Genomic DNA, 22,847 nt, shown 5'->3' on the forward strand with positions numbered 1-22,847 from the left:
AGTTTGATTGTGCTTTACATTACTTACATAAGCTAAAAATACAAAACACTAAAATTTTAATGCAATAAATGTAACCCAAACTTTAAAACCAAATTTCTCATCATTTGCAAAATTCTGATAATTTTATCTCTTCTATCAATTTCTCAGAAATGGTCAATTACTATTTTTAGCTAATTTATTTTCAACAACTTTAAATATTAAATGAAAACTAACTAGTATGAATTATTCCAGGTTGAGGCATCATAGAATATCTGAAAGATATTTTTACTGACTATTTTTTCTCCAGCAATGCTGTATCAAAATATTTTTGAGGTGAAGATAATAAAGAAATTCATTTGTTTTCTATCTAAAATTAATTAGGTTTTTAAGACCAATCTTTTTAATGGCTAGTTAGAGGCATTTTCATAATTTTTCCAATTGTTGGTCATAAATTTCAACTTATAAATATGTGTATCGTTGAATTCTCTGTTTATGATTACAAGGCTATTCAAACATTATGTAAACATTTTTTGGAGATTTTAGACACCCCTCTCCCTTGTGAGCTAAAATAAGCAAATCACAAACCTCTTCCATGATCATGCAAGAAATTCAATAAACCTTCCTCTCACTCTCCCACTTGTTTTTGGTTTTAACTCAGACAGTAGTAATTTAATTTAAGATTAAATTCAAATAAATGATGTAACTCTATATAGAACAAAATTTATATTTAAATTCATTTTACAGAAGTTTCAGTAGAATATTATATAGGAATATTTTGTGTTTTCTACTTTTAGTCAAAACTCTTCCCCTCTGAAACTGTTCAAAGAAATAAATATATTTCAACTCTTTCTCTCCCCAAACTTAACTTTTATTTCAAATATTATGTTCAAAACTTTTGAAAATAACACGATTTTATTATCTTAATATCCCTACTTAATCCTTATCAGCAAAAATAAGCAAATCATAAATCTCCTCTCCTTGTTATGTGCTTACATAATATTTGAATAGCCCCAACAAATAAACTCAATTTGACACGAATGTACTAGAAAATATAGCTCCTCAGTGTTGGCCTATCTTTCTTGACCTCACACGAACCTTTACTGTAAATTAGAGTTACCAAAATTTCTAAGAAAAATTTCTTATTGCACTTTCTGAAGTTAATAGTAGATGGCTGCACAAATCATAGATATCAAAAAGGCTTTCCATTGTCATTTAAAAATTAATGAAGTAATGGACCTCATACAGGGTTCAGCTTATTTTTATAACAAACAAAATAGTTAATTACACATACTTACCATAGCAATATAATTGCTGGAAAAAGTACTATTCCACTAAAAATTAAATTGACTATGGAAGCTAGAGAGGATGATTCAGAGTATAATGTGATAGGAATAGCATCCACCATTGCAGAATAATATCTAAAAGGGCTGCAAGCAGGTGATGGGTCAAGACTAGGAAAAATAAATAGCACAGTATTCATGAGAAATTAATAGGAAACAACATAACAGCAAATAATGATCTGAAGAAAAATCTTAAACTAACACTTTCAACGTTAACTTTTTTTTTTAATTTTGCATAGCACTGACAACTATAAAAATTTTCTACCAAAATCATTTTTAAAATATCAATGGTATAGCAAGTCTTGAATCAAAAGAATAAAGTTCTGAAAGCATTGGTTTCAAATCCTCATCAATCTTATTGTATCAATTTATAGCATTTTAAATAATTTTACAATTCAATTCTAAACATCTATTTATAAATTTTGACTTGATTGCAAAAAATTTAATGCAAAGTGAAAAAGGCATAAAATTGATTTGTAATTACATGTTTTGAAGAATTGGAGAATTTTAAGTCGAATAGAGATTTTAATAATACTATGTGCAATTTATTCTAACAATAGTTTTGCTTTTTTTTAATAACAATGCGGAAAATAAAAAAAAGATTTCATCATTGCTATTACTTAAGTATTACTATTGGTTGCAATTTGAGAAGTAACACAGTTTTTATAGTTTTACAAAACTTATAAATCTTTATTTTGATTGCTTCTTGCAATGTAGGTGTGAGATAATAGTTCTTTTTTCCTTTCCATTAATTTTTCTTTTAAATGTGCACTGCTGCCAAATATTATGCATTGTGTCTAAATTACAACATTACATTCAAAATAAGTTTTAAAATTTAGGGAGTTATTTCTAAACAAAAAGGAAATATAATAACAGATGAAATGAAAACTTAGAAAGTATTTATAATTTCTTCCACTTAATTTTAACATTTTTACTAATTATTACTTTTAATCTGGATATTTTTACAATAAATTTCCATACAAATTTCACACAATATTTTATAAATATGAGAAAAAATTATAGAATTTATAATTCTTTTAGTATACTCTTCTGCCTTTATCACTAGGACACATAGTTAATATTTTTTTTAATTATGTTCTCATATTTGCAGTCCAATACAAAAAAAAACAAGCATCCCCAGGTGTGGAGAACTCATAAAATATGAAGAAATGCAGGCTTCTTGGAAGGCATAACAGTCCCAGAGATGCTCGCTATTCAAGATTACAAATTCTGCACACAAAATGCAGTCAGGAGAGTCAACAAGTCCAATATGGGATAAATATACTTGTAAAAAGTCATAAATATGCCTGTAAAAACCTGAAACTGGAAACCCTAATAGCCGTACGAAGTTTCCTGGGGACCCATGTTCTTCCAAGAAGCATCAAGAGCTCCTTCTCGGTAAAAATTTGCTTGTTGACATCGAATTTTTGTTTTTATTAACAGTTTATCATTTCTCGGGATAGCAGGAGCATCGGGAGGACACAGTTTAGATAATTTAAAAAGTCAGAAATATGAAGAATATTTTAAGATATGTAAGAACACATATCTTAAAATATTCTTCGTATTTCTGATTTTTTAAACTAAAATTTAAAAAAAATTGGTTTCAGCTGCTTTTAGCGCTTTTTCATTTTGATTTATGATTTTAAATGTTATTTATTTATTTTGTCTTTTTCAGAATTTGTGTAAATCAGTTTCATTCTTTGATTATACAGTTTAGATATTATAGTAGATAACATCTTTGCCTTAAGACTAGATACCAGATCATATTTTCAATGTCTATACTATTCTAAGTGGCTCAGAATTAACCTTTCGGTCACGTTCCTGGCAGTTTCAAAGTTGGAAAAGTCTACACACAGTTGGGAAGCATGGTTAAGAGATCATTATACTATCACCAATTTCAGTGATATAAATTTTTGTAGTATAGTAAGTACATCAGGGGTCTGTCCAGACATTTTGTAAAAGGTCCTGTTTTTGTAAAATTTTGAAAAAATTACTCGTAATTTGTGAATGTAAAATAAACGTTAAGTCACATTCTTTCAACCAGTGTCCTGCTTTTATGAATGTGTACAAATAGGGTCTGATTAATGCAGAAAACTTTTTCAAGGAGTTTTTAAATTGTAAATAGATAACAAGATTATGCTCAGCACTGCAAAATTATAATTGAAAAAATTTAAATTTTCAAAAATACACAGCAATTGCTGCTTCTAAATTAGAGATGCAACATACAAATATTTGGTACTTAGCTTATACTGCTGAACGCAGAATATTAATTTAGGACGAATAATGGAAGAAGTGTCTGTGGAAGACAAAACTTAATTCGTTTACATCCATCTTTCTTGTTTTGCCCTCTGGGAAGGGTTTATTCGATTAACAAAGCAATAATGAAAATAAACAAATTTGTGATGAGTCCGTTTTTAAGCTAAAATATTTCATGAAGGGTCCATTTATATGAAAAGATATTTCGTGAAGGATCTGTTAACGGACCCAAATTTCTTCTAAACAGACCCCTGTACATGTGACAGTATTGCTTCTAATATTCAAAGCTGAATGAATATCAAAAAAACCTGGCCATTGCCAATAACTCTTGTGTGACATTAACAATGAAACCAAAAAAGAATATCTTAATAGAATTCTTATTATTGTACTATTTGTTAAATAGTTGAAAACTTTTTCACTAATTTTGTAACTGAATTTCACAGTAGATAAAGATTAATAAAAAAAAAAATTTTGATTTTTACCTTGATAATGAATAACCATGAATAATTAGTACAGAAAAAAATGATAGTAGCAAGATCATGATGAACATAGCATTGCTGCGTGATGCCTTGTATGGTATGGGAGGAGGTGTACAAAACTTCAACACCAAAACCTAATTAAGAAGAAATAACACAAATAATAATTACACTTATTCATACAAATTGACTCATTTTAGATTTTTTAAACAGTATTTAATGCTATAGCATAAACTTACTCTTTTAATGTAAAATAATATGATGAATTTAATCACAGTTATTAATGGTATTAAAGGTGAATAGACCATACCTAACCTAAAAATACATAAAACAAAATTAGATGTGAGGTTTGCCAAAAAAAAAAAAAAAGCACACATTATTTTTAAGTAATGATGTTTAAGTTTACAATTACAGCTAAGCCAACAGTTAAAATGTTGAATAAGACGTCATATAAATAAAACAGCAGTCAATATGGGTTCAAGCATAAATAATTGAGTTAAAATTAGAATGCAGAATTTAATAACACAAGAGCCAGAATCAGTTGTACGTAAATAATATTATAAATTATCAATGAATTTTGACATTTCGATTGGTTAATTTTCAAGAAAACGGTCATAAAAGTGCCTATTTTTTTGGCTTTTGTAATTGTATTACGTATTTGATTAGTGCTGCAACTAGTTTAAAATAAATTAATCTACAATTACTTTAAAAATAACCTGGTACTGCCATCAGGTGTGTAAAATGAGAAATAAAATGTTTTCCGGGCAAAAGAAATGAATTAGTTATATTCTTATTGGCGCGTCACTACTGAGCACTCCAGTCCGTCAATATCATGGGAGCGAGAAATAGCGAGCGGAATCTCACTCTGTCATTTTCACGGGAGTGAGAAGGAAGGGGTTAAACATTTAATTACAAAAAATTTTAAGAGCAATTGTAGAAAAAAGCCTTTTAAAACTAAGTTACTAAATTAGAATCTGTAACAAAATATTTTAAAAATAGAAACTGTCTTTAAAATTATTTAAATTAATAATTAGAAAAATCCTTTTAAAACAAATTTACTAAATTAGAATCCGTAACAAAATATTTTAAAAATAGAAACTGTCTTTAAAATTATTTAAATTAATAATTAGAAAAATCCTTTTAAAACAAATTTATTAAATTAGAATCCGTAACCAAATATTTTAAAAATAGAAACTGTCTTTAAATTTATTTAAATTAATAATTAGTTTAATTCCAATGAAATTACACCAAAATCCAATTTTCTAAATAGTCATATTTTGATGCCTGCATAGTGATTCTACAATTAAGAGTAAAAAAATATATTATTTGCTACAAACAAACATAATGCAGACTCACCAGCACAGAGTTTGAGAGTAGACTAGAGACAATACTTGATTTGGGAGATCAAATACTTGCCTACCAACCATTTGTGTCGCTTTGTTTGGGCAACTTCTAACTAAAAGGCTAAAATATAAGATACATTTACTAAATAACAAAAATTTTTAAAAAGGAAATAAGTAAAGTAACTATAATCAGCATCGATTATAAATTTCGTAAATTTAATAAATTTATAATGGTGGACAAAACTATTTTAGAATACTTTGAAATAACATGAATAAAATGAATAGTTAATACTGAATCAATTAATGACTGCATTTGATTTCCTAATCATAAATATTTGTATAATTTTAAGTAGGGACCCACTATTGGTAAAATAAATAAAAAATAAAAAAAGAGTTTAGAAATCTGGCAGGAACCATCTAAGGACCCATATTTTCCGATGTCTAACAGAATCAATGTTTATTCTTTGACACTTTTTAGCCAATCTTTAAAAAGTTAATAAAATAATTAATAATATTTATAAATATAACAAAAATATACTTTGTATGGCTTTCAAAGCTTAATTTAGTCGAAAAAGAACTAAGAAATCAATGCTGGAATGAATATAGGAAATTATCACTTACTCCCGAGGTAAATCATAAGCAAGAAACAACATTATGTAGACAATGAAATCAGTCACAGCAAGTTTATAAAGCTGCTGGCCAACATATGTTTCCCAACACTGAAATATAAATACAAATATTATTATTTTTTAAAAAAATGCTCAATAACTTATTTTTCTCCAGATTTGAGCTTTTCTAAAAAGTTAAAAATTAATTGAGAAGTAAATTGTATGTTCTTACTATAGGTGACTGGCAGGAGGCCAATGTTCCAACTTTACAATCATCTTTAGGCTCACAAACTATTTGTTGGAAAAGCAAACCAACAAGAACGAAAACCGATGATAAACGCAAGAAAACAATCCTAAAACATAAATAATTTACATACATTAAACTGAATTTAATGGGCACAATCTATAAAATTAACACAAAAATTTAAGAGATACAATATGTAATGTTAAAGTAATATCTTGATTAAGTAGTGTACAAAAAAATATGTTTCTTTTAAAGGTACATGAAATGTTCAATTTATTTTAGAATCTGAACTCCGTGTCAAGTTCAATTTGATAAAGATTTAAAATCTTAAACTATATTGATTCTGCACCATACACAATTAAGTCTTAATCTTAAACTGTATTGATTATACATCATACACATTTAACTCTTAATCTTAAACTATATTGATTATGCATCATACACATTTAACTCTTCAATATGGTTTTTCAAGCCACCGAAAGATTACGACCTTCTCCTTCATATTGATTTTTATATTAACTTTTCACGTCATGCAAAATTTTATCAACCAAGTAATTTCTGGATGATAAATTAACAAATAAAAAGAAAATTTAATTCAAAACCTATTTCATATGTATTATAATATTGTTTATGCATCACATAGCATTGCTTAACCATTCAATGATTTTTAAGTTGATAATGGTTCTCTGATCTCCATGCTTTTCCGAAGGGCAAACCAGTTCCTATCAAGTTATTTATAAGATAATGGAGGAGTGACATTTATAGAAATTTGCTGATTTTTGTTATTATTTGCTTTAATTAGAAATTTGAGACTGCAGAATGATAATAGATTACCATAGATATGCTTAAATACATACGGAAAAGTAGAAATAGACATTTGATCAGAGACTTAATAGTAAATATCCCTTTGACGCAGATGCGACACCGGTATCGACTGCTCCTTTTTTCTCAAAAAAAAAATTTACAAATCCTAACTTAAGAATTCAGATAGCTCTCACTCTCAGGAAAAGGCTTATTTTCAGAAATACTATGTATATATAAAGTTATTTTACCTGATTAGAGCTATATTTATCTGAGTTTGAGTATTGTATGATTCAAACTTCACTATAGCATTAAATATTATAGGAACAAATATGTTGAGACTAGTAATACACACAGGAGTAAGATACTGCACAAGTAAAGTTTGAACACCAGAATCCTGCAAACGATGACTTTGCATTTCCTAAAAAAAAGGAAGAGTGAAATTAAAAATAAACTTCACACTATTAATATAAAGTTTGGATTTATTTAAATTGCAGTAAGAACAGAGATGTGCTCTACATTATTCACTAAACAATATTTAAAGTAATTTTTCATCTTGTGAGAACTTAAAAATTTTTTTGGGTCCATTGTACATTCATCGATTTTTGTTTTAACAGACAAGTTATGTTCTTTTATAATTGTATTCCTCTGAAATAATGCACGGTGAAATTTTTTCATGAAAGCATTATATTTTATAAAAAATAGCACACTATTAAAATAACTGAATATTAAAGTGGTTTCTCAATATTGAACATTTTGATATCCAGGAAAATTGTTTTAAAAGCCATTATGAATAACACTTGAAAACTTCTCAGATTTGTCATATTCCTCAAGGGTTTATATTTAGTTCCTATTCAATGTCTTTTCTGCCATTCTGGTCAAATTCTACTTCACCAAAAGATGCTATAGAGATTTATAAGAGTGCTAAATCAGACATGGAAAAAAAAGTACAAATATGAACTTTTTTTGCATCTTCTCTTACCACAATTTTGATGATGTTAAATAAAGTAGATCTGATGCATGTGCAGAAGGTTTCATTAAACAAAAGAAAACAGCAACAATATTATTTTGGCTTGTTCTGTATATCATTTATTTCTATTAAATATTTCTAAAACAATAACAGTGTATATTTTATAAACTAAAAAATTAAAGATTTTTTTTAATAAAAAATCTAAATAATACCTACTCTTAATTGAAAATTTACAACTTTATAAATTAAGTAGTAACTCCCACATAAGGCAGCAAGAACAAAAGCATTCAGAAAAAAACGTGAAGTATGAACTTTAAACTTTTGTGACTTTGACCACCCTTTTACTTCTCTGCGCCTTCTTTCTTCCGCTAGTGTACTCTGCAATATAAATCATAAGGAAAATATTATTTGCGTGAGCCTATCAGTCTTTCATTGTTTATCAATCCAAAAAAAGCAAAACTAACTACCTTTATTTCATGCAAAATGCTTCTATGCCTGATTATACTGCTCTTTTTATTCTCAATACAGTAATCCCAGGAGCAAAATAATATATTTGAATAGGCTAAATAATTACTCTTTCTAGCTAAAACAGTTTCTTGAACACCATGGGAAGAACTAAAAAAGAAACAAAACTGAAATAAATATCAAAATCTTTAAATTTCTTTAACTGAATAAGAAAAAATTCAGTAACAATCTATGTGGAAAAAAAATTGAGGTAAAGCACTCCCTGTAGCAGACTGTTGTAGGCCAGGTTGGTTGTGCAGGTTAAGGCTCCACAATTTTGTAACCAGCAGTGTTTTCACTACAGCGCGAGAGCGCGAGAATCTCGCATATTTTTTTCTTTTCTCGCATTAAAAAATTATTACTGCGAGAAATTCTCGCATTCTATAAATCAATTTCAAAATTCGCGAATTTCTCGCATTTTGGAAGAAGCTTCGAATTACGCTATTTAGAATAAAATCCGTTTCACTTCTCTTCCTGGATCTCTCATTATTTTCAACATTTGCTCCGTTATCTAGCTTCCCTATTTACCAGTATTGTTCAGAACCTTTTCGAACAACAGAACACAACCGAACCACGGAACCCCTTTCAGAACACATTTCTCTGCAACCACGTTTTTACCGTAGGTAAGGTTTTTTCATGTAAGACGTTCAAATTTTTTATGCACTAATGTAAGATGGACAAATACCTAGTAAAGGCAAAATCTTCTATGATGATGCAGCAAGAATATTCAATGCTTTAAAAAATAGAAGACGTTAAAAATGTATTATAATAAATGAAATGATTTTTTTGTCCAAGTCTATTTGTGTTTTTCAAGTTTTTGGAAATCTCACTTAACTTTCTGAAATCTCACCCTGTTTTTGAGAAAGGGTGAGAAATTCTCACCCATTTTTTTTCTATGATGAAAACACTGCCAATGGCATGATAGTGGGACTAGATTCAGCATTATGAGACTGTGTGGGACATTACACACAAGCTGTTTATATTGAGTATTTAATAAAAATAATCAGCTTGAAGGCGGGTGGGCACCAAACCGTCAGTGTAGGCCAGCTGGCCACAAACATATTAAATATAAATTGCTAGCACTAAAAAATGTCTCAGACGCAGTACTACCTTTAACATTTTAGCATTTAGTAAAGCATTCCTACATCAGCTCATTGTGAGCCAGGATCATGGAGGTAAAGGCTTCACAATTTTGTGGCCAACGACACGATGGATGTAGTCAGCACTGAGTATCGCCGTATTTACTTCCCAGACAAGCTGGCACCCACCAAACTAAAGCTGGGTGGGCTTATAGTCGCCACCAGGGATCAAATCCCAGTTCTTCACGATGACAATAGAAATCCTGGACCACTGAGCCATCTCGGCTCTATTTTTAATGCATACAAATTTAAATTCAGAAAAACAATAATTCAATAAATTTAAATAAATAAAAGCAGTTTGAGGGGAAATAACTCGAGTTAAATAGCTTTTAGAGTTTTTGCAATAATTGTCACAAATGTTAGAACTTTTGTTTCATTTATAACTATATGAAATAAGTTTGAATTAGTTAATGCAGAGGAAATCAAAATATCATTTTATAGAAGATCAATTTCAACAATAATCCTAAATGTGTTAAAGAATTGTTGTCTAAATTAAAAAATGTATTCTCTGGAAATTCAATAAAATGAAATAAATCTAATTTGGAGAGGAATAGAAATTTACTTACTACTGAACCATCATCAATATACACATGATGGATGAAACAAAAAATACACAAAGAAATGCAACAGGCATATTATAAGGATAACCAAAGAACAAGATTTGAGTAGGTGTATAATAGCCCAGAAAAAGAATGGTAGATTGAAGCCAACCCTAGGCGTAAAAAAATAATAATTAAAATGATACAATATATTTAATAAACAAAATAATTAAGGAAAACTTTGTTAAATCAAATTTCAATGATATAAAAAAAAATTAAATACATATATTAGTCTAATTGGAACATCTGGCTTTTTGCAAAATGCCAACATTATTTGTTAAGTTTATTGCAGCGAATGTATAATGAAGTGATGTCTGCAGTTTGCAAAGAACTGGATTTTCCAATTAGACAACGATATCAGTAAACATAACTCATAAGAGGAGACATATCAGTTGGAAAAGAACAAGCAATCAGTAGTGTTATAGTCCACAGAGCAATAAAGTCATACTGGGTACATAATATTTCAATTAAAATATCGCAAATCTTATTTCATATTAATAACTAGTTAATTTTCAACTCTTTAACTGTTTAAAACTGTTAATGCAATGTTGAGTCATTATTTTAGGTTTTTTAAACTTCCAATGCTTAACGTTATTTTTGCAAATTTAAGAGAGATTTTGTGTTCTCATATTCTGTTCATGACTCTATCCATTTACAGTTATTCACTAGTTCATTATTACGACGAAAAAAGTAAACATAACTAAAGTGACTTAAGGTTATGTAAGCAAAGTTTAATTCAATATTCTTAAAACAAAAATTATGCTCAAATATCAAAAATAAATATTCTTTTAAAAACAAGTAAAATATTGGAATATGAAATTTCAGCTGCACAGAGAAATTTCTAGCTCATTGCATGCCAGGTTAACCTCAATTCATACGATGGAGAACTTCAAAAATCCACTTTAAGCCTAAACTAAAGCATTTCAAACAATTTCAATATTTTTTTTTTAAAAAAAATTCACTAATTTCATGAGCTTACAAAAACTAAAGAGGTGGTTTAATTATTGCAGACAAAAAATCTTATTTCTTAGACAAAATAATTACTGGTGCTGTTCTTATGTCAGTATCACAAACTTGAATGACTAATCTCTTTTATTTGTATATGTGTGGTGCGTTTTTAGGCCCATTCTAGTGTTTGGTGCTAAAAAAAGCTTAGCCCAAAAATGCATTTTTCTGTAGCTTAAATAAGGTGAAATTCAAAAAATTTTTATTCATATCTATTATTAAGACAAAACCAACAACATTGCACTTTAATACTTCCTTATAAGCATAACCCTCTATATTTATAAAGCATACAAGAGTGGATTAGCATCGGCCTATTTAACTTTTTACTTAAAAATTAAAAAGTCTTATTTTTAGAAGTCCTGCCAACCCTTTTGTCGACTACAGATCTACCGTGGCTCTTTATTTTCCTTCTCGGCAGCTTCTCATTAAAATCACTTTTTGATGAAGCTTAAAGCCATTGCACATTATTTCCTTTTTTTCTTGCATCTTGCAAAAGCTCTTAGTTCAGTCTACAATAAGTAGGCCAAAACAATCTATTTATGATGTGTTTTTAATCAAAATAAAAGGAAAATAGCATAAATCTGTCAACTTCAAGACTTAGTCTTATTTACTGCAATTTTAACATTAAATTCGTGCATTTGCTTATAACAATAAGATCATGATAATATCAATATCTCATGCTATTGTTAATTGTCGTATAACAAACTTATACACTATTTTAAAACAAATTTTATTAGTATACCAAAAAACTAAACTTACTGTATTTGTATTTAGAGATACAAATAAACATAACTGTACTTACAGTTCCTTGAAGTAAATCTTGTGCTCCGCTAAGTACATCAACTGACTTAGATAGCTCTTCCTTCTTGTATCGACTTTCACACATTTCCGATAATTTACGCCTTTGTTCATCAGTGTAGTTTCTCTGGTCATAGTTTATATTTTCAATAGTATCATTAGTCAGATAACGATTCAAAAGTGAGCCTAAATCAGATACTAACTCTTTATTTTTAAAGTCAAAAGGTAGACGATCAGTTCTTTTCTAAAAAAAAATTTTTAAAAATAAATAAAAACAATATAATAATTTATTTTATAAAAGTATCCAGATTAAAAGATGCATCAGGACAATAAGTATTAGAAACCAAAATTTTTTTGCTTATATATATTATTTTCCTTAAATAGCAAACACAATTGTATAATTTATTTAAAATTACAAAGAGTCATTTGACTTCAAGCAGGATAGGCAAATTTACAACATATAGAAACAGTTAATTGCTTACATTGTTAATTTTTCTTGACAAATAGCAAACAAACTCATATATTTTACTTAATGAAACAAAGAGTTAACTAAATTTCAAGTCAGATAGGCAAGTTCAAAACTATAGAAACAGTGTCAAATTGTCTATATTTAAATTGACAAATAACAAATACACTTGCACATTTTATTTAAAGCTACAAAGAATTAATTGATTTCCAACTTGACAGACAAATTCACAAATAGTATTGAATTGCTTACATTTATATTTTTCTTGGTGAACAGGAAACACATTTGAATGCTGTATTTAATGCAATGAGTTAATTGATTTCAAGCCTGATTGGCAAATTCACAATATATAAGAATAATATTTTATATTTATATTTTCTTGATAAATGCAAACACACATGTATATTTAATTTAATGTAACAAGAATTAATAGATTTACAGATTGAGAGGCAAGTCATAACATATAGAAATAGTATTTAATTCCTTACATTTATTTTCCTCTTGACAAACACCAACACACTTCTTTATTTTATTAAATACTACTAAGAGTTAATTAATCTCCAGCCTGATAGGTAAACTCACAACAGAATTTATATATACACAACAGAACTTATATATAAACTATTAAATATAAGGCAAATCTACATATCTACAAAAAAATCATGTAAAAAAAAGAAATCTGGAAAATCTATTAAATACATACACACAAAGCAAAATAATTTGAAAGATAAAAAAAAAACTTTGCTTTAAAATGACAAAATAAGCTGTAAAAGCTTAAAGGAGGAACAGATTTATGAATACGCTATATTTGGCAATAAAATAGAACACTAATTTATTCTAACAAGTTCTTAAATATGATAGTTTTCAAAAATGAAATGTTTTGTAAACAGATTATTTATAATTATACAAATTTTAAAAGAGATTTTTGCAAATTCCCTAAAATGTCAGTTTATCTCTTCTTTAATTAAGCCTTTAACAATATAATAATAAAAACTCGTAACATTTCTAATTAATAAGGAAAATTATTCAATATTTAGTTATACAGTCATAAACCTAATAATATATGACTTTATCGACTTTGAAGGAAAAAAAGTGGATAAAAACAATAAACTTTTTTAAAAAGGGATAACTAATGATTTATAGTTTCATAATATATTATGATTAGAGTAGTTCTTTAATTTAAAAATAATAACTGTCATTATTGTATGAAGTCGGTATTTTTTATTATTTCTTTATATATATTATAGAGATTGGCATAGAACAACATTTTACAGAATCTATATTACTGCTGGCATTTTCACAAATTTAATTTATTTATTTTCACTTTTTGATAAATTAAAATTTAACCAATTTCTAATATCTATATATATTACAGTAGTTATAACTCTAATATATAATAATTATAGTAGTTTAAAATTAGCATTTTTTAAAATGAGAAGATTGGTTTAAAACTTAAAATAAAACAAGCTATAATAAATTAAAATACTAACTAATGGTTTTGGAGTGCTTCTTGGATCAGGATATTGATTATATTTTTCTAAGAAGAAGGTGTTATTAGGAGCATAATTAATTTTCTTGAGAGGAACTCTTGAAAATATTGAATGAGGCAAAGTGATGAAAATCAAGAAAGTAATGAAGAGAATGAGGTTCAAGAAAATAAGCCACCTCAAAAACACAAAATAGGAGACAACTCCAGTTCCATGTAAACCTAAAAAAGGTAATCAACTGTTTAGTCCAGTTTAAAGAGAAAAAAAAATTAAATCTTTTGAAAAAATGCAAACTGAAATAAACATAAAAATAATTTTTTTTTAATACAAATATACTTACATTTACCTCATTTTTATACGCTGGCTAAAACAAAGTTGGAATTGGTCAGAAAATTTTGTTTTTAACACTTAACTAAACTAAATATATATAATAAAATAAGAAGTTAACTATTAAAATAAGAAATAAAATTTTTTGTCTATTTTTTTTTAGAAAAAAAAAGGGTTTTTTTTTGCAACACTGTATTTGATTTCATGAATTAATTTAGGTCATAGCTAATTTATATAATTAAATGAACTAATTTGTTAAAAAATACAGGTTAAAAAATGCAGCTCAGACCAAAATTTATAATTTTTCTGAGTGCTTCAAAGATATCAAAATACATATGTAAACTACAGCTACATTCAAATTGTGGTTCCTAGAAAATTATGAAGTAATACTGATTAAAATATAAGTCCAAATTTTATGATTTAATTCATACCACATTTAAATCAATCTACAGCTAGTAAATCATATATAGAAGATCTATCGTTATGGTTTTGTTTATGAAACTTAATTTAAATTATTACTCTTTATATACTGGTACTTTAATTTTCTAAACCGATTTAGGTTATAGTCTATAAGATTTAAATTTTGAATCTTTTTTAATTTTTAGAAAGACTAAATGATTTAAAAACTTAAAAATATTGTAATTAATTTCAAATAAGATTTTTTTATTTTATTTTAAGATTAATTACTACTATAAAGAATGTTTTTAAGACTATAATATTATTTTAATAATATAGATATATAACCTATTGCCCACGGGATATAAATTGTCCCAGAAATCTTTTAACTTGGCCTGGACGCTAAGTTAAATATTAATAAAATTTTAAAGAAAAAAAATTCTTTTTTAATCTTTAACCATGTTCTGTAACAAGAATTACTGATTTAGTTCATAGCTTTCCCAAATAACCGATAATGAACCACTTTCTTTTATAAGATTTATTTGTGGCAATGGTTTCATTGCTGGCTGAAAATGCAATTTTCCGCAACTTTGCAGGAAGAAAAAAAAGATAAATAAAAAAAATTAGAAATTCGACATCTATGACATTAATCTGATAGTAACTATACTAACAAATTTTGTTTTCAGAACAACAGGTAAATTTAACTTTTGGGATAGATACAAATTTTAATTTTCTTTATATACCTACACATTTTTCTTAATAATTTGCTTTGTAATCTTGTAAGTATATCTTATAACATTTTTTTAATTAAATACTTTTATTCATTTATTTTTATTACTGTCCGAAGTAAGAAATTAGCTATATAAGTGTAAGTCATCTATTTCACTCACAAAAACAATCCCAATAAGTCTAGCATTTTTACATTTATATTATGATATTATTGACAACCAACATTGAAGTTCTCATAACTATCTATGCAAAATGGTTGTGCAGCTCTAATAATGAAATTTTTTTTCATGATATATTAGATTAGTATTTTGATAGATTGAATAGATTACTATGATTTTCAACATTTGTACTTTTATGCAATTATGACAATAATAAATAAAGTTCTTATGCTTAATATTTTGAATATTAAAGTAATTCACTTAAAGTAAATCAAATATTAAAACTTGCAATTACGATAAAATTTTGATATTTAACATTCCTGCATGCTTAATAGTATACTAAGAGGAAGATATTATTACACAGTAAAACTAAATTACTGAAAATTTAATTATAACCAAATTTCATTCAAGAACATGATTTTCACAAATTTACCTTCAATGCGTTTTAATGTTGCATGCCATAATTCAAACTTTGTTGTAGATTGCTGAACACTTGCCCACATGTCATTAACCTAAAAAATAAAAATAAAAAATATTAATAAAATAAATATTTTTCATATTTTAAAAGAAAATAAGATTGTTTCAATTTCAATTTATTATGGAAAAACAAACAAAAAAATAAAAACTTATACTGTAAGACAAACATTAAAAACATCAAAAACCAAAAGAGAATATTAGTTTGAAAGAGAATATCAATAAAAAAATAATTAAAAAAACAAGACAACCTAAAAAATAAAAATGCATAAACATAAATCCTATAAATTTAAATGAAAACACAAGTATAATTTTAAAAAAATACTTGTAAGCACGGATAAAAATTTTTTAAAAAGATGGGAAGAAATTTTGGCTCTATAAACATGTTGCTGCATCATTTCTGGGACTCAAAATAAAGAGAAATACTGAAATATAGCAGAATCAATTAAGCAAAGTAAGTTGTTAATCATAAACACGAACAAAGTAAATTTTAAAACAAAATATCTAAATACCCATTTTACATTTATTAAAAAAACATCTAAAATTTAAACTTAAATATTTATAACATTATTATAAAAATCTTAATTTTCAAAATTTATTTATGAAAATAAATTTAAAAAATAATGTTTTGATTATTCGAAGTAAGCTTGGTTCCATTTGCTTTGGACAATCAAGATTCTACAGTATATTTAAATTATAGAAATTCATTTTAGATCAAAAATTTCAGAAGAATTTATTGTATTTATCAAATACTTTATGAAATTCATTGATTAAGAAAGGTTAAAAAAATAAAGGCATTTAAGTACAGTGGAACTTTTTGACCAATTTCAAGTTTCTGTTTTAAAACAAAATTATAAAATTTGTGAAAATCATGCATTAAATGTATTTAACAAATTACACCCAAAAAAAACATTTTGTAAATCTAAGTTAAAACATGAAATCTAAGCTATTTCATGAAGGAAATTTCAATTTCAGAGTCACAACATTCAGTAACTGAGAGCTAAAATAACTTGTTAACTTAGTATTTTATAATAATCAAAATTTTTTTGGAGAGTAGGGAGTAAAACTTTTCACACATGAAGTTGTATTCACAACTTAGATAAACTTTGGTTTATAAAAAACACCTTTCTAATATATTTCTTCTAATATGACCACTAAATCCTTTTTTTTTAATTATTCATTAGTGAAAGTTAAAAAAAAAGATGTTATAAAATAAAGTTCTACTAAAAAAAAAATTATAAAATGCAATGCATTAAAAAAGAATGCAATCTCTTTTGAGTGCAAAAAAGTAAATAGATAAAAATATTTTTATTATTATTATTTTAGTTACAATTATAATGCCACAATAAAGTAAACTAGTAAAAAGATGTTTTTGCAAACATTTTACCTAATCGATACCAGATAATTGTAAAGTTATGTGCCATAAGATATAAATATTTAAAATAAGATATTTACTTGCAACCATACAGACTTATCCTGTCGATCATGAATGGGTATTGTATCCAAAATAGCATTCCTAAAAATATTAAAATATTCATAATTATTTAGAACTCAAGAAATACACTGATGTAACATTCAAAATTCTAATACAACTTTAACTGATCATATTTTCAAAAAAAGTATATAGTGATATAAAGAATTTTTTTGTTGTCTTTGTAAACAAATATGCCAACTTGTAGATAGGAAGCAATTTTCCCAGAGTTTATATAAGTAAAAATGTTAGAAGCATAGGATTGGAATCAATTATACGTTCTTTCTATCTTGTAGTTCCGTAACTTAAATGTCTAGAAATTATGAATAATTAATTCATGGTAGTTATTATGCATGCATTAAATTTTATTACCATAATAGATCTTTAGCTATTTTAAGCAAGATGATTGTATATAAAATCTATGGCTCTTGTTTTAATCATCATAAGTGACTAAAATTTTTTATAAAAGTAAAACTAACAACACTAAATACCAATGCAAACAGTTTACATTGATTGTTTTAATTAATATTAACTGTCAAATACTCATTCCTCATTGAAAAAAAATGGAAATAGTATATGATATTTAAAAAAAAAAATTAATCTAATTTTTAACATTTTATAAAAGTTTATAATAAAAAAATAAGTTTGGACAGTTTTGATTTTTTCTGTTGTATTACAATATTAGATATTTCCGATTGGTGCTAATGAGTTTATCTAGAATATTTTTAAACACTTTTCAACTGTAGAAATTTCTAAAATATCAATATTGTGAAGGAAAAAAAACCTATTTTATACTGTTTATCATGCAATGAGGATTCACTCAATATAAATTACATGCTAATAGATACAGAACATACAAAGTCAAGAAGTAGCTAGCATTGAAATATAATCCTACCTATTTATACTGTTACAAGTCTAGTTAAAAAAATACTAAAGGCATTTAAGAAATGAAAAAAAAATAGTAAAATTGAAGAAATAAAAATGGCAAAATTTCAAACTTTTTATCCAGAGCCTCTTGATTTTCATAGCAACTGACCACATGTGAATGACGTGAAGTGCTAAAGCACTTTTTTGACCAGCAACTTCGTTTGTCATTTAAAACTTCCACTTCCATAAAAGAAGGAATCAAATTTCTTTTCTTTCCTTTAAGTCTCAAAGTGTCTGAAAATATACGAGCATCATTTATTGTCATAACTTTGTCTTTCTTTTGACGACTATCCCCATACTTTAAATAGGTGTCGTTTTCAGAAATACTATCACTCTCAATTTTGTTTGATTCATCATTAAAACGCTTCCTGGGAGAAATTCTAACACTTAGATTGTTTTGTGATTCATCAGTATGGTATTGTGGAACAGATTCATCACCTGAATGATATTCTCTAAAATGTTTATCAGGTCTCATACGAATAGATCTCTGTTCATCGTTCAAAACAATTTGGTGGTGACTATGGTGTCTAAAATTTTCATCTCTTTCAGGTACACAATTATCCTCTTGCTTATTGATTGTTTTTACTTTTGATCTAGCACCAGTTTCTTTTGATACATTTCCAGCATATATTATTTTGTTTCTAGAAGATCCTGATTCTAATCTATCGACAAAAACTTTGCTATATTTTGTTTCCTCAGAGAATTGGTCAAAGGGTTCCCTTTCATAATTTTCTGTTGTGTTAGGTGAGAGCTTTGTGCTTTGTTTATCTTCTGAATCATATGTTTCAGAAAACTTTTTATTGTGAGAATCACGTTTAGAACCTTGATAATCAAGAAAATGTTCTCTTTTATCAGAATATTGGATAAACCTCTTGTTTACGCTTTGCTCTTGATAATTGCCTTGCCCTGCAATATTTTTACTATCATATTTTGTGTCATGATAATCAGGTGAATACCCACCAACTTGTTGATTATTGACAGGTCGAACAAACCTCATATTTAAATCTTGCACTTTATAATTCACTTGTGTTGCACTATTCCTATCATCATAATTTGACTTTTGATTGTCAGAAAAATGCTCACCAACTTGTTTATTTCTATCAGGCTGAACTAATCTACTATTTAAATTTTGTTCTTCATAACTCACTTGTCTTTTATTAATTCTATCATCATATTTTGAGTCTCGATAGTCATGTTTCCTATTTAAATTTTGTTCTTCATAACTCACTTGTCTTGCATTAATTCTATCATCATATTTTGAGTCTTGATAGTCATGCTTCCTATTTAGATTTTGTTCTTCGTAACTCACTTGTCTTGCATTAATTCTATCATCATATTTTGAGTCTTGATAGTCATGCTTCCTATTTAGATTTTGTTCTTCATAACTCACTTGTCTTGCATTAATTCTATCATCATATTTTGAGTCTTGATAGTCATGAAAATGTTCTTTAATAGGTTCATTTTTATTAGGTTGAATAAATCTTCTATTTACGCTTTGTTCTTCATAACTCACTTGTCTTGCACTCATTCTATCATTATATTTTGAGTCCTCATAGTCATCAAAATGCTCATTATTATTAGGTTGAATAAACCTTCTATTTAAGCTTTGTTCTTGATAATTCACTTGTCTGGCACTATTTCCATCATCAGCATAATATGGCTTAATTTCTCTAACTTTTGAAATTTTTTGTTCATTACCTTCATAATTTTTTGATACTTTAATACCACTCCGAGAAAAATCCTGCTGTTTATGATAATCAACATTAGCCAGATTAGCTGCTTGTTTACCTTCTATATTAATTTCATAGTTAAATGAATCAGATTCAATATATTTTGGTTTGTTTTTTGAAAGCTTACTTACAGAAATATTAGATTCCATATAATTATGACTATTTGTATATGGCTGCAGTTTCTTATTTTTATTAATGTATGGTGTTTCTCGATGCAAATCAGTTTGAATAACATCTTTAGCAACACCTTGCGAATACAGTTTTGGATCTTTCTTGGAAGAACTTCTTTTGCTGAATGAATATTCATTTTGATATTCAGAACTCAGATGGGATTGATGCCTTTTGGGATGAGAAACAACTTCATCATGCTGAGAAGCTTTTTTAGCTTGCTCATTTAAACCAATTGAATGCTCAGGGAGATCTGCAGCCCTCAATTCCACAAATCTTTCTGTTCTATCTCTGCTTTGCATTTTTGCAACATAACTGTTACCTTTCCCTTCAAATTCTTGAAGCTCAACTGTATTTTGATAGGATGAATTTGGAGGGTGTCTTAAATTTTCTCTCAAAGAAAACGGATGAATGTTTTCCCCATATTCATCACGATTCTGATGAATGTTATTAACATGCCTTCTATCCATTATGCAGGTACTTTTTAGAAACTGATGAATACGGTGAACATCTTTACTCAATATTTATCTGTATAAATTATTTTATAGAAATGGATGAATATTTTCCCTATATTCATCAGGATCCTGATGAAAGTTATTCACATATCCAAGGTTTTTAAAAAACTGATGAATATTTAAAAAGGCTTCAGACAATAGTTATCAGTGAAGATAACTTTATAAATTTAAACACCTGACAATATCTAGAACTCATCAGATTAAAGAGCATTACTAAATAATAAAAGGCAGGTTACTAAGCAATTGAGATAGGAAAACATTAATAAATCGAAAGTGAAAGAGACAGTGCAAAGATAAGATAATACGGAAGCAGCAAATAAAAAAAAGCTACTGATAAGAGTTCTGCAAATAGAAATGTCTTTTGCTTAATAACAATGAAAGAGGTGGAATTTAAGACTTATCATCCTCACACAAAAACTATCTCCAAAACAAATAAATAAAATTTCCTATTTATTTAATCTCTTTTATATTAGTTCCATTTTTAAGTTCTTAAATTAATATGAAATGCTTTGAATTAAAATCATTTTTGGCAAAATCATTTTCAATTACACAAAATTTTAGAAAAATTAAAAATGATAATAATTGATGTTACTGAAAAGTTTAGAAATATGAACTCAATAAAAATACCTGTATTTCTTTTTCTCACTCATTCGAATAGGAAAATTTCTTATGTTTTGTAATTCTTTTTTCTTTTCTTCATCATTAAGATCAGCACCAAATTCTTCAAAACTGTCAACCTAAATAATAAAATTTAAATTGAACAATTATTAATAAAATTTCCTTTTACATACTATCTAAAGCACTAATATTTTTTATGCTCAAAATTTTATGTTGATTTTATCACAAGTACTGTTTTTGTGAGAAACTGGGATCAAGAAGTAAAAAATATATTAAAGCAAGCAGGTATCAATATAGTAACCAATCAACTATAACCCAGAACCTGAGACCAGATTCTTCAAAGCTTTCCAGCAAAGGAAGAAAAAATAAGCTTAATAAATGTAAGTAAAATTTTATTATAAATATATAATACACCAATTCATAATATTTTTTATTCATAAATTTATGTTGGTTTTTCACAAGGCATTGGTCAAGAATAGATAAGTGCAAGTAAAGAGCATTATATAAATAAAGCTTTTACCAAGATTAAAACTTAAGATATAAATGTTAAAAACTGTTAACTATATAAACGAAAATTGAACTTAAGAAATGCAAACGAAATTTCAAAATAAATATAAACGGCTTGGTGCAAAGTAGTAATAAGCAACAATTTATCTAAAGGTGTTACTTTTGCATCAAACTATTCTTCAGTATTAGTTTTGTATTAGTTTATCTATCATAGAGTTCAAGATAGGTAATTTCAAAGTTTTTGAGTTTACATTAGATAACCACACAGCAGTTAAAAACATCGATGTGGAAATTGTGATTTTTTTTCCTCATTAAAAACATTATTCTGAGTAGTTGGAAAATGTGATACCAATATATTGCCAGTAGCTCTCCATACCTAAAGTGCTAATTCATAATATTTTTTATTTTCATAGTTTTATATTAATTTCTTAATAGCAATTTTAGAAAGAAAAACAACAGAATCCAAGTATATGAATAAATTAGTTATGGTTCATAAATGACATCATGCTTGGGGGGGGGGGGGTTGTGTAATTGTGTCAAGGTAGAGAGATAACAAAAAGTGTGGCATCTCACATTTTAGTTAAAATAAAAACATTTAAAATAAGCAAATTAAATAATTTTTCAACAAAATAAATACACATATGATAATTATTATTGTTACACTCACTAATGTCATTAAAATATACAGTCAAAATTTGAAAAATGATTTTTAATGTAAGGCTTGTTTTCTGAGCTGCGTTTTTGTATATGTTTACGTAACATAGTAAAAAATATAGTTAAAAATATATTTAGAAAATATTTCATCTGTTGCG

General features: G+C 26.9%; 1 protein-coding gene across 2 annotated transcripts in view; it reads right to left on the reverse strand.

The window, feature by feature from the left end:
* LOC107439778 (transmembrane channel-like protein 7) overlaps nt 1-22,847 on the reverse strand; it is a 29,963-nt gene that overhangs the window by 187 nt on the left and 6,929 nt on the right. The window contains exons 5-19 of one of the 2 annotated variants that reach the window (XM_016052477.5): nt 21,538-21,647; nt 17,555-17,615; nt 16,059-16,137; nt 14,019-14,236; nt 12,067-12,306; nt 10,227-10,372; nt 8,485-8,632; nt 8,234-8,395; nt 7,299-7,468; nt 6,235-6,355; nt 6,016-6,113; nt 5,408-5,515; nt 4,291-4,366; nt 4,058-4,188; nt 1,275-1,430 (exon numbers count right to left, since the gene is read on the reverse strand). In XM_016052477.5, the coding sequence (XP_015907963.3) occupies nt 1,275-1,430; nt 4,058-4,188; nt 4,291-4,366; nt 5,408-5,515; nt 6,016-6,113; nt 6,235-6,355; nt 7,299-7,468; nt 8,234-8,395; nt 8,485-8,632; nt 10,227-10,372; nt 12,067-12,306; nt 14,019-14,236; nt 16,059-16,137; nt 17,555-17,615; nt 21,538-21,647 (2,024 nt within the window). Of the gene's footprint in view, nt 1-1,274; nt 1,431-4,057; nt 4,189-4,290; nt 4,367-5,407; nt 5,516-6,015; nt 6,114-6,234; nt 6,356-7,298; nt 7,469-8,233; nt 8,396-8,484; nt 8,633-10,226; nt 10,373-12,066; nt 12,307-14,018; nt 14,237-16,058; nt 16,138-17,554; nt 17,616-18,568; nt 21,137-21,537; nt 21,648-22,847 lie in introns of those variants that run through there. The other variant, XM_071177816.2, reaches the window with a different exon arrangement.

The sequence above is a fragment of the Parasteatoda tepidariorum genome, chromosome 2 (assembly GCF_982258835.1).
Source record: "Parasteatoda tepidariorum strain Cologne lab strain chromosome 2, Ptep-v5.0, whole genome shotgun sequence".
Classification (NCBI taxonomy): domain Eukaryota; kingdom Metazoa; phylum Arthropoda; class Arachnida; order Araneae; family Theridiidae; genus Parasteatoda; species Parasteatoda tepidariorum.